The sequence below is a fragment of the Nerophis lumbriciformis genome, linkage group LG02 (genome assembly GCF_033978685.3).
Source record: "Nerophis lumbriciformis linkage group LG02, RoL_Nlum_v2.1, whole genome shotgun sequence".
In the NCBI taxonomy this organism is placed as follows: domain Eukaryota; kingdom Metazoa; phylum Chordata; class Actinopteri; order Syngnathiformes; family Syngnathidae; genus Nerophis; species Nerophis lumbriciformis.
This window is the reverse complement of record NC_084549.2, coordinates 23224559-23238054: the sequence shown is the minus strand read 5'-3', so window position 1 is coordinate 23238054 and position 13496 is coordinate 23224559. Positions and strand designations below refer to the sequence as shown.

At 39.6% G+C, this 13496-nt stretch overlaps 1 protein-coding gene and 1 long non-coding RNA gene across 2 annotated transcripts in view; one reads left to right on the top strand and one right to left on the bottom strand.

Annotated features, from left to right (window-relative positions):
* LOC133605661 (uncharacterized) overlaps positions 1–13496 on the bottom strand; it is a 67489-nt gene that overhangs the window by 32595 nt on the left and 21398 nt on the right. The gene's annotated exons all lie outside the window — the stretch shown is intronic.
* The window catches only part of slc35f3b (solute carrier family 35 member F3b), a 137307-nt gene continuing 125915 nt past the window's right edge, over positions 2105–13496 (top strand). The window contains exons 1-2 of the mRNA XM_061958873.1: positions 2105–2265; positions 2932–3146. Of these exons, the coding sequence (XP_061814857.1) occupies positions 2168–2265; positions 2932–3146 (313 nt within the window). The 5' untranslated portion in view covers positions 2105–2167. The remainder of the gene's footprint in view (positions 2266–2931; positions 3147–13496) is intronic.

Below are 13496 nucleotides of genomic sequence, written 5' to 3'. Positions count from 1 at the left end.
AGTAGTGTCAAAGCGCTTTGAGTACCTGGAAGGTAGAAAAGCGCTATACAAGTACAACCCATTTATCATTATTATCTGTATCTGGACCCCGACTTAAACAAGTTAAAAAACTTATTTGGGTGTTACCATTTAGTGGTCAATTGTACGGAATATGTACTGTACTGTGCAATCTACTAATAAAAGTTTCAATCAATCAATCAATCAATCAATCAACAACATAGCTGTAAAGCTGGCTTCACCCAAGGAAGGCACACGTGACATACACAGAGCCTAACCAGGCAGATTTGAATTGTTGTTTTGGGCAGTAAACGGGATCTTTGATCCAAGACACAACTTACATTTAACTAAATTGTGCTCGACAAAAAAAAAAGAAGTGAGAATATCTCATACTTGCCAACCCTCCCGAATTTCACTGCCTCTCCCTGGGACAACCATTCTCCAAATTTCTGCCGATTTCCAGCCGGACTTAAGGCACGCCCCTCCCGGTCCGTGCAGATCTGAGTGGGGACAGCCTGTCGTCACGTCCGCTTGGCCAACCAAAAAGTAACCACAGAACACTATACCGTATAGTCGTATAGTGTTCTGTGGTTACTTTTTTGTTGGCCAACGGTTGTATTGCGCACCCCTTCCCCCCCTCCCCTCCCCTCCCCTCCCCTTCCCACACTCAGACACACAGTCACACGCACACACAGAGAGCGCAGAGGAAGAATCAGAAGCACGTCTCTGCTTCGCTGGAATAAAACACACTCAGATCCTCAGTTTCTAGCCGATACTACATAAAAAATAACGTAAAATAACGCAGTAACGCATCATGTAGTAACTGTAACTGAGTTACTGACTATAAAAAAATAACGCGTTAGATTACTAGTTACCGCCGAAACTAACGGCGTTACAGTAACGCGTTACTTTGTAACGCGTTAGTCCCAACACTGCTTATAGCTTGTTTTAAAATGTCTCTGACAATCTTGCACTTTCTGTTTTGAAATGACATGAATGTTTGTGCCACTGTTTAATAAATACAGTTAGTAAATTGACTTAGTTGTGGTTTCGCTCTCTGCATGAAAGTTGAAAAAAATGAGCATATATTAATGCAGTATGAACAAGAATGTTTTAATGTAGACACATAGAATCGTCATACTGGTGTGATTATATGCATGAAGTGTTTATTCAAGGCTAAGGCAAAATATCGAGATATATATCGTGTATCGTGACATGGCCTAAAAATATCGAGATATTAAAAAAAGGCCAGCCCTAGCTGTACCTATAATTGTCTTATATTTGTTTTGAAATTGAAGGATGTTAATGCCTTGTTTGATCCTTTTCTAAATGATTCCATTCCATTTAAATATAATTATCTGTCACGTCACTAAATACTACATGATACCATAACCCTACAATAGTATACAGTATCAACATAATATTTATAATAATATAATACAATTTTCTCTACACTGCATATTTATTTGAACTATTATTATTTTTGTGATTACACTGCAAATGGCAAATTGACATTAAAGACTATTAAAACTTGAATATTATCAATACGAATCACATGTATTATTCAGTTAATAGCCAATGTTAACATTAAAAATAGGGTGAGAAAACTTATTTCCCCCTTTTATTTTTTTGTTTGGCGGGGGGTGACAACTTTGATTTTGCAGTTTGAGCTAATATTTTTTGTGTTCTTTACATGTATTTGTTTTATTTTCAAAGGAGAAATTATGTTTGTAAGGGGTTGTGAAAAAATATTAAAATGTTTTAAAGGTTGATGGATATACATAAATATATAATTCATCAGTGTGTGAATGTGTGTGTGAATGGGTGAATGTGGTGATACTGTCAAAGCGCTTTGAGTACCTTGAAGGTAGAAAAGCGCTATACAAGTATAACCCATTTATTTATTTATGTAGATAATGTCCATGTCATGAGCTGCTTCACCCATGATTGAGCAGCTACTGTACATCACAATTGAACAGTTGCAACACAAAGCCTGCAGATGGTGCTGTTGCATTACTCGCATGCACCAGCAAGCGCGCACGCACCTCGGAGTGGAAGGAGTGTGTAGTAAAGTGGCCAGACATATGTTTGGAGCTGCAAGGATGATGTTCCTTCCCTCCCTGACGCTGCTCGTTGACCGGCACAGCCCTGTGCAGAGGCCCCAATAAGGATGTACGGGGATGGGGAGGGCACCGTGTGGGACCGGGTCGCGCGTCCCCACCGGGACTGTATGTGCTACCTTGGACCTCCGACTAACTTGCTGCCCATGTAAGCTTCTTTAGGGACATTTTTTGTACCTGTTGCATGCTGAATGTATTACACTTGCTAGAATAAAACCAAATAAAATAAAATGTGTTGATTTTCAGTGAAGCGACAGCATTATGCAGGAGCCCATATAGTGCACATGCTGTAACTCTATTATTTACATTGTTATGTTTTATTTAACTTGAATGTCTTTTTATTTGAATATGGACCTTATTGGCAAGTGTTTGTTGCATAACAAGCAAGGGGTTAACTGATTTTGTGAAATATATGAGGATGCCTTGCAGCCTAATTGGTGCATTTTTTACAGTGATATTGTAATAGTGATATGCAATAACAAGCTCACTGTCAGGAAATGGGATGTACGCGCTATTGCATGCAGGGTGAACTCACCGACCGCCATTAAATAGCCCAGAGCTGTCACTAATATGTGATCTCCGTATCACTTATGATTGCTTTGTTCATAGTAGGCCAATGTAATGCTTCCAACAGCAATCCCCAGCACTTAATGCTTTCATACCCTGGCTAAGCAGAGGCAGGGCCAGAAAAAGGATGATGATTCCTCTGCTGTACATGTGAGGAGCTGCAGGGGAACTGATATGTGCGATGCTCTTTTGTAGCCGCCGACCCTTATCCCGTCCAAATTTCTACCACCTGTCTTCCTGTCCCCAGCGGGATGCGCAAGTCGCCCGAAGTGAGCCCCAGAAGGCTTTCGGACATCAGCCCTCAGCTCAGACAGCTCAAGTACCTGGTGGTGGACGAGGCCATCAAAGAGGACCTCAAGTGTTCCCGCTCAGTTGAGGACATCAACAGCGCATCCATAGAGGAGCGAATACTGCGGATAACCGGCTACTATGGCTACCAACCTTGGAGTGGCAGCTATAAGAGTGAGTCAATACAGTGTTTGCTGCTCAATAAGAGGTCAGGAAGTTGCTTTGTTGAGATGTTCTTCTGATTTTGTGGAAAGTTGAGCAATAATTATAGAGCTGCTGATATTTGTCCAGTTGGAATTTTGCCCATCATCCATAATAACTATGTGAGACAAGAACGCACATGTCTTTCTCTTTTCTGTGCGTTCTAAATAGTAAATAACTTCTAGTGAGAGGCAGGTACTGGGGATAAGAGCTTTTCCGCCAAAAAGCTCACTAAAAAACTCCAATACAATTTTATATACATGGTGTATGTAGTAACCTGTCACATTCATGATAACATGTAATATTTACAGTATTTTGCTAATTTTAAGCATTGCTGTAACTCATTGATTTTGCCAAGCTCAATGATGGCTATTTCCATCAACAACAACAAAGGGAGCACTTTCTGTGTTTGCTACTGGGGTTGCGCGATATAGACGCTATACCAGAGTAGGCAGGAGGCGGAGCGTCACTTGTCATCATGAAAATAATAATAAAACCATTAAATACATATAAAAATGTGTCTATGTGTTAAAAATGTATTTTCGGTATGATTAAAAGGCTTTTTAACATTCACAGAGGGATGGAAATTGATAAGATTTTTCCACTTTCGATTGTGCTTAACGATTCGGTTATTTATCGGCTCTCGTATTGATTCTTATTTGGAAAAAAAGATAACAAAAAGGTGGATTAGCATCAATTTTGCTTAGTTAGAGCCAACATGACTTTACAAAGCCAACAGTGAGGTCTTAAGAGGCACATAGCATAGAAAAACTATTTTGAAAATAAATAAATAAAAATTCTGTAGAATTTAACAAAATAAAACGTGGAAATTACACAAAAAAGTTGCTATTGCTTAGTTAATACGCAGGTCACAGCATCTAAATGGCGTAGTTTATTTTGATAGTTTATTTTAACTCTAAATAGATTAATCCCAATTACCTGCATTGTTTGCCGCCTTGTACTAGCAGTTTTCACTATTTAGAATGCACAGAAAAGGGAAAGACATGTGTGTTCTTCCATCCATCCATTTTCTACCGCTTGTCCATCTCGGATCGCAGGGGGTGCTGGAGCCTATCCCAGCTGCACTCGGGCGGAAGGCGGGGTACACCCTGGACTAGTCACCAGTTCATCGCAGGGCCAACACAGATAGACAGACAACATTCACACTCCCATTCACATGGTAGGGCCTATTTAGCGTTGCCAATCAACCTATCCCCAGGTGCGGGGAGAACATGCAAACTCCACACAGAAAGACCCCAAGCTTGGGGATCTTCTTATTGTGAGGCACACGCACTAACCCCTTGTCCACCGTGCTGCCCGCATGTGTGTTCTTATCTCACATAAAGGTTGTGGATGATGGACAAAATTTCCCCCAAAAAGTGCAGTTTTCCATAACAAAGAAGTCGGCAGGCAAATCTTGCAATCGGCACGTCCATTTTGGCTTTCCATTTGCTTCAGCTGCTTCTGTTCATCACATGACATAGTATCTGGTGTGTTGTAGAAGGACCGCAGTATGAACAATAGTATGACCTAAAGCATACTTTTGAATTAAAGTTAGTTAAAGTACCAATGATTGTCACACACACACTAGTTGTGGTGAAATGTGTCCTCTGCATTTGACCCATCCCCTTGTTCACCCCCTGAGAGATGAGGGGAGCAGTGAGCAGTAGCGGTGCCGCAGCCGGGAATCATTTTTGGTGGTTTAACCCCCAATTCCAACCCTTGATGCTGAGTGCCAAGCAGGGAGGTAATGGGTTCCATTTTTATAGTCTTTGGTATGACTCGGCCGGGGATTGAACTCACAACCTACCGATCTCAGGGCGGACACTCTAACCACTAGGCCACTGAATAGGTGACGTGTAAGTCTTTTTGTTGTTGTTAGTGATTTATTGTTTTAATGGGTTTTAACCTTTAAAATAATTTTTAATCATATTTATTTTTATATTGTTTTTCTATTTATTTATTTTGTTTTTATTCAGACGTAGGTGGAGCTAAGGATAGTTGTTTTTACGATAATTTTGTGCAGCACTTCGGAAACATTTTTGTTGTTTAAATGTGCTATGTAAATAAAGTGGACTGGGTTGAATTTTTGTAGTTAATGTAGTCTTATACTTAATTGTCCTGGTCTATTTATCGTGTTTTGAGTTCTTCAGCAAACCTTTTTATGTGGGAAAACAAGTCAGGTATCAATAATTGTGCCTTCTGCTGTTTGCTGACGAGTAGTGATTACACAATCTACTGTGTTAGTCCAAGTAAACCATTGATTTATCACACCTGGGACTCTTCTGGCAAGATTTTCTCCTGATAGTCTTTCTGAGACATTTGTGCAGTCAGACGTCACTGATGCTAGATGACATTACGTCTGAAGGGGTTGAGGTCAAGGCTCTCCAGTTTTTACCCACCATCTCGTCTAACTGTGAACCTCTACTTTAGGGTAGATCATTCTGGAAACGGAAGAATTAAGATTCAGTGTCAATTAGGGAAAACAACTGACTTGACTGATCAATTGATGCAAACAAGTCAATACTTTACACATACACCTATGCTGCTCAGGCCAGCAGGACACTGATCTATACTAAACTAAGTCAGCTTAACATTTGCACCCGTACCATCACTACTTTGATGATTCGTTTTGAAAGCATCAGTTGCTTTATTTTGCTGCATTTGAGAGAGCAAGTGTATGTGTGGAATCAGACAGCTGAAACTCCCAAGCGCTTTGAACATCTGATTCTTTGAAGAAGAAGCTTTTATCTTCATCTCACATCTAGGAGAGAGACTCTGTATAAGGCATTTGCATCATTTAACCCTTAATTCACCCTGGTCAAAATAGAATACCACTTTGTTGAGCCACAACAGCTGTAACAATTTAGCATATCTTTTCATTTTCTGGCATAAGTCACCTGGCAGCCCGGGGGGCAAATCTGGTCGAGAATGACGCCTGAGTTCAGTTCAAAACTTGGGAGACAAACATTTTGCAACAAATTCCTAAAAACAGTCCTGTTGTATAGAGGAACTTGGACCACTGTAAACGCATTGGAAGGTCCTTGCATTGACATTTTAGGGTCCAAACTTGTGATTTACATATCTAAGGTGTTCCTCAAGGCACCCCTTTAAGCCCTCTCCATTTTGGCAGTTGCCATTTTTTTGGTAATGTGATTTCTCAATCAACCAATCAATCAATCAAACTTTATTTATATAGCACTTTTTATACACAGGCAAGTGGCAAATACAAAGTGTTGTGTACACAAAAAAATAAGAGAGCGCACACACACACACACACACACACACACACACACACACACACACACACACACACACACACACACACACACACACACACATAGTAACAAAAAAAAAAACATGCCATGGTACTGAGGATGTGAGTAAAAACACTACCTTTGAGGCATCCACACGGGAGAATAACTAAAATTAACGCCATCTAAAAAACAGTATAAAATATATGTAAAAATAAAGTGAGCATTAGCACCTACCTGTTGGCCTGAGAAAGAAACGGGCGGACTCTGGCCATGTTCTTAAGATGATAAAAACCTAGTTGTGTAACATTTTTGATATGTGGGATAAAAGTCAGCTCGAATTAAAAAATATTTTAATTTTTTATAGATTGTGTTGGTTTAAAATCTCGTAATTTTGGTAAAAGTTTGTCCCTCTGGTCTTTACCTTTAAACCCTTGGTTTTGTCCTGGTTGTGCTGTAGGAAATGTATGTAACTAAGGTGTTGCTTGCTTGTTTATTTCAGATGTAGTCAGTAGTCATTTTTCAACTTCTTTAGTTATACTAGTAGTGTTCAATTCTATTTTAGGTCCTCTCTCTTTCATTATTTGGTTTATTAGTTGTGAGAGACAGCAGATTATAAAAACACTAGAGTTCTGTCATAGAGGTGATATTTGACTAGCTTTTTTGCAGAAGGTCTTTAAAAACAGCAGACATAAAAACAATAACTAAAAGATAACATTAACTGTAAATATGTTTTTATTAAGTAAAGAGTCCTGTATATTGATTTAAACAAAAATGTATACATTTTAACTACCTTGGAAGTTGGAACCAAACTGGAAAACTAGAATTAGTAGCCTGGACCTGTTTCCTAAAATTAAACTGCCATAAACACAAATAATTTAAGTCCTATATATTTCACATCATGCTATGAAATATTATTTATTTAATATATATATATATATATATATATATATATATATATATATACACACATATATACACACATATATATATATATAAACGTCCAAAAGCTGCTGAAAGCCTTGATCCAGGATGCCACGGGGAAAAAAACTTAAATGGTGCCTTTTGGCGACAGTTAGCAGCTTGGTGGCTCATAGCCGGCTAGCTAACGCTTGCTAGCGTGGTAGCATTGCTTCATTTTTACAGGTGTTATAGGTAGATAGTAGTGATGGGTCCGGCAACACCGATGCATCGGCGCATGCGTCGAGCTAATAGAGCGAAACCCTGTGTCGGTGCGCGTACCGCTTTTTGAAAGTCACGTGACCGATCATGAGCTGTTTTGGTCACGTGACCAATACGCGAACTGTGTCGCACTGACGCCTCCTCTGTGCTCTGTGAGCGGCTCTTTTCTACAGCCGGAGAAATAATAACTAAGAAGAGAAAGCGTCTAAAATTGAATACGTTGGAAAAACGGTTTTTTTTTAAATAAAAATGTGTAAAAATAAATAAATAATAATTTCCAGGTCCACAAGCAACCTCATTCACAACACGTTCTCTTAGATTTCCATGTTATGATACATGTTCACATTATTTATTGACTGTATCTAAAAAAGACAAAAAAAATATTTTTATTTAAATGAAGTTATGAAATAATCCTAAATGAAATACAATGACTTGGTTTATATTATTGTATATACTAGGTCAGTGGTTCTCAACCTTTTTTCAGCAATGTACCCCTTGTGATTTTTTTTTTAATTCAAGTACCCCCTAATCAGAGCAAAGCATTTTTGGTTGAAAAAAAAAAGATAAAGAAGTAAAATACAGCACTATGTCATCAGTTTCTGATTTATTAAATTGTATAACAGTGCAAAATATTGCTCATTTGTTGTGGTCTTTCTTGAACTATTTGGAAAAAAAGATATAAAAATAACTAAAAACTTGTTGAAAAATAAACAAGTGATTCAATTATAAATAAAGATTTCTACACATAGAAGTAATCATCAACTTAAAGTGCCCTCTTTGGGGATTGTATTAGAGATCCATCTGGATTCATGAACTTAATTCTAAACATTTCTTCACAAAAAAAAAAATCTTTAACATCAATATTTATGGAACATGTCCACAAAAAAATCTAGCTGTCAACACTGAATATTGCATTGTTACATTTCTTTTCACAGTTCTTTTTGACAGACATTTTAGTGACAAACCTGAGCTTGTGCTTCACTGAGTTTATGAACTTACATTCATATTTTGTTGAAGTATTATTCAATAAATATATTTATAAAGGATTTTTGAATTGTTGCTATTTTTAGAATATTTTAAAAAAATCTCACGTACCCCTTGGCATACCTTCAAGTACCCCCAGGGGTTCGCGTACCCCCATTTGAGAACCACTGTACTAGGTCATAAAATCAGTGTCAGTTGAGTCGGTCCATAGGTTGCCTGTAGGGATTTGTAATGTCCAGCAGATGTCAGTATTTAGTGACACAGTATTCGACACAGTATCAATACAGTTTTGCAATGTGTCGAAACGCTTCATGACGCCTCATCAACTCATCACTAGTAGATAGGTTATAGCTGCATCGCTCGCGGCTCGTCATATATTTAACGTTAATCCGTGATTTCACCGAGCGTTTCACTGACGGTGAGCAGCCTGACGCTGCTTCATTAACACCGCCGCTGTTTGACTCGTGGCCCGGGGCAGACGCACGTAGTAACAGTCACGTGTCACAATACCGACGAGCTAACGTGTCCAGGTTATAACCATGTTGTCAATAAACACACATGGACTGAAGCTAAATTGTCCACTGTCCACTGCAGCATGTGAATGCAATGAAAAGAATACAATCTGAGCCAACCAGCTGTTAAAATGTTGTCCAGGTTAATGTTTTGGCCATTAAAGGCCCTTCATTTCAAGATTTCAACTGTGATCGGGCTTTAAACAGGTGGCTGACCTGTTCAGATGAGTGTAACTGCTACTGGTCAAATAATGTGAAATAGCATTTAATTTTACATGTATGCAATGCCATTTAAATGTAATTATAGATAATAATAATAATAAATACTGTGTAGTGTTGTAAATAGTCAACGGGAAGGATTTTAGTAAGATATAAGCCATGAGCACTACACAGCCAGAAAAAAACCTAGGCAGGACAAGTAAAAATTTTGGGGCAAGTAGATTTGAGAAGTCAGGCAAGTAGAAAAAAACCTTAACGTTGAACCCTGCATGTGTTGAGCTGCTGCCGCTTAAGGTTAGACGGCACTGTACATAGAGCGGTTCTGCTCGTTAGTAATACATTCTAATGTTGGATGTTCACTCCTTCACACAGATGAGTATAGAAAAATATTTTCAACGGCCGAAAAGGGCTCGACTTGGAGAGGAGGTAGGCCTACAGTCCGGACCACAGGTGCGACCTGTTCAGCAGCAGGAGGAGGAGGAGGAGGTTGACTGACTGTGGCAGGACACCTCTGCCTCTGTTTCACTTCATGTTGCTGGTAAATAATATGGTTGTAGTAGTAGGCTAAAGTTAAATTATTTAGTATTCACTAATTAAAGGGGCAGAGCTTTAAGAGACATTTTAGCTTTTATATTTTATAAGATATATTTTTTGTAAGAACCACAATTAATAAATATATTTCAGTGAATCACTAATTGTTCAAATCTGTATATAAATATGTACATAAAATGTAATTATATTCCAACTCCGCGTTCTTCTTGGTCATCGCCGCCGCCGCCCCCCGCCCCCGACCACACCACCACAAATAGATGCCTGTCCTGTGGGAAACACTGTATACATATACATATATATATATATATACATATATACATATATATATATATATATATATATATATATATATATATATATATATATATATATATATATTTAAGATCCCACTGCGCTGAGTTTTTCCTTGCCCTGATGTGGGATCTGAACCGAGGATGTCGTTGTGGCTTGTGCAGCCCTTTGAGACACTTGTGATTTAGGGCTGTACACATAAACATTGATTGATTGATTGATTGATTGATATGAGCCCCAGAACAAGCCATCAATCCACTGTGTTTACATTTAACCAACCACAGAAGACGCAGTCTTGGCTTCTCTCTTTCACGCACCTCAGCTGTACATCGTTTCTGATTGGTTTAAATTGCGCGGTGTCTTCCATGGTTGGTTAAATGTAGGCACACCTCAGATACGCACACGCAGATTGTATTACACACATGCACTTCTGAATGCGAGTGCACAAGTTGTATTACACGCTCACAAATCTGTATGCACTCGCTCTAATCTTACACGGCAGAAGTGTCCCAAATGTCACGTGAAGTAGACAGCCTATCAAGAGTTCCTTCCGATTAGGGACAGACAGACAACTTAAAACACACGTACGCCGATCTAAAACACGCGTACGTGGATTTGAATACAAACACTTGGATTGATATACAGACAGTCAAATTAGTACACACGCATGCAAATTGGATTACACTCGCACAGATTGAGATACACGATTGCAAATAATTTTGCTACAATAATACTTCCATAATACACATACTGTACATACACAAGCACACATACACTCATGCATATAATCACGTTTCATCAAACATACACAAATGTTGTCCCCCCCTAGAGAAAACTGGGTAAAACACGGCACACTGATAAAGCTTAAACAACTTTTACTATTACAATCTACAAGGTTAATATAGTCTTCTTATTTCTTTCCTTTCATTTATCGGCCCTATTTTGTAATTTAGGTTTTCATATCATTTATGTATTGTTGCATATAGTACAATTGTCCATCTATCCATCTTCCTCCGCTTATCCGAGGTCGGGTCGCGGGAGCAGCAGCCTAAGCAGGGAAGCCCAGACTACCCTCTCCCCAGCCACTTCGTCCAGCTCTTCCCGGGGGATCCCGAGGCGTTCCCAGGCCACATAGTCTTCCCAACGTGTCCTGGGTCTTACCCGTGGCCTCCTACCGGTCGGACGTGCCCTAAACACCTCCCTAGGGAGGCGTTCGGGTGGCATCCTGACCAGATGCCCGAACCACCTCATCTGGCTGCTCTCGATGTGGAGGAGCAGCGGCTTTACTTTGAGCTCCTCCCGGATGACAGAGCTTCTCACCCTATCTCTACGGGAGAGCCCCGCCACCCGGCAAAGGAAACTCATTTCGGCCGCTTGTACCCGTGATCTTGTCCTTTCGGTCATAACCCAAAGCTCTTGACCATAGGTGAGGATGGGAACGTAGATCGACCGGTAAATTGAGAGCTTTGCCTTCCGGCTCAGCTCCTTCTTCACCACAACGGATCGATACAGCGTCCGCATTACTGAAGACGCCGCACCGATCTGCCTGTCGATCTCACGATCCACTCTTCTCTCACTCGTGAACAAGACTCCGAGGTACTTGAACTCCTCCACTTGGGCAGGGTCTCCTCCGCAACCCGGAGATGGCATTCCACCCTTTTCCGGGTGAGAACCATGGTACAATTGTATTGTTGATAATAGAGGTAAATATCACTATTCATTATCAATTGTGGTAGTTTTGTAGGCATTTTTATTGTTCCATTTGTAGTGCAATAATGTTTATTGTCATTTCTGGGTTGTTATTATTATCTACTTCAGTAACTGGCTCTTTGCTATCATTTTTTGTATCATATTTTGTACATATCCTGCTCCGGTCCGGCTGCGCCAAACATTAAGTAACAGATTTAAAACAAAACAAAACAAAAAAAGCTTCATGTATAATTTTGAAAATGTACTGTAATAGGTGTAGCCGTTTCTATAATTAACTGATCACTTTTGAAAGTGTTCATGCACGGATTGTAAATTTAAACAATATTTTAAGAAAGAATTTGACTGCATTTTACATGCCACGATAATGAGCATGCACAAACACAGTAGAGCACTCACAATCCAGGCACCTTATTACCCCCCCGCCCACTGCTCCACTGAAAGTGGAGTGACCACGCACACGCACTCACACACACTCACACACACTCACACAAACACACACACACACACACACACACACACACACACACACACACACACCCACACACACACACACACACACACACACACACACACACACACACACACAAAACACATGTGCAAGTCAAGGCCACACCAGCGCACTGCTGCCTGTGCAAAGAGCCAAATATCATCTACTGTAAAACGTTGCTGATGAATTCAAAAGTGCTGGTGAGTCACTCTCCCTGGAGTCGTACAGCATATGCAAAAATGTATCTGACTCACTTATTCCTCCCCGTTTACAGTATGGCAGCAGTTTTATTTAAAAAAATCCCATTCATTATTTTATTTAGCGGTAAACATCCACTCATAATGACACAGCAGGCAGTAAAACACCTCTGCTGCTTTCAAAATGCCTTTGCAGTTTATTATAATTAAAAATATAAATGTTTAATTTGTTGATAAACTAGGCTGGAGAAAGATCTAAATGCCTTCTTTGACGTCACTGTGAGTTGAATTAACTTGCCTGTGTGGCATCATCATCGCTCAAAGTAGAGCAAACATGGTTTTAAATCATCGAGTGGCATATAAATAGCATTATGCGTTTTCAGGTACGGTTAATGTTGTTAGCAAAACAAAAGCTTGTCTGCAGGGGTGAGGAAGGCACTTTTAATTTGACGTGATAATGGATGCTCTCTGCAGTTAATTTACATGTTTATACAGGTTAACATGTGATGACCTGGCATCGTTGCCTGTAACGTGACCCCAAGATGCAGAGACGGCAGGCGCCGTGCAGGTAAAAAGTAAATTTATTGGCACAAAAACAAAAAAATAGTACAGCTAGAGTCCACAGAAAGCAAACACCTCAGTAGCGTAGCCACTAAGAATGAAAGATGGTCCAGCTCTCTCCAGAGGAACAAAGGTGTGTCCTGATTGGCAATCAGGAACAAGTAATGGAGGCCAGAGAAGAAGAGGCACGAAATTAAAACATACAGGAAGTGGAAACGGAAAACCAGAGCGCTGGAACAGAAATACCACAGAGCGAAAGAAAATAAACACAAGTCCAAAACTGTCATGGATGATCAAGACATAAACATTATAAGCAATTGAAATCTTTTTTTGTGTATGCTGATAGTGATGATAATATTTGCATTGAAGTTGCA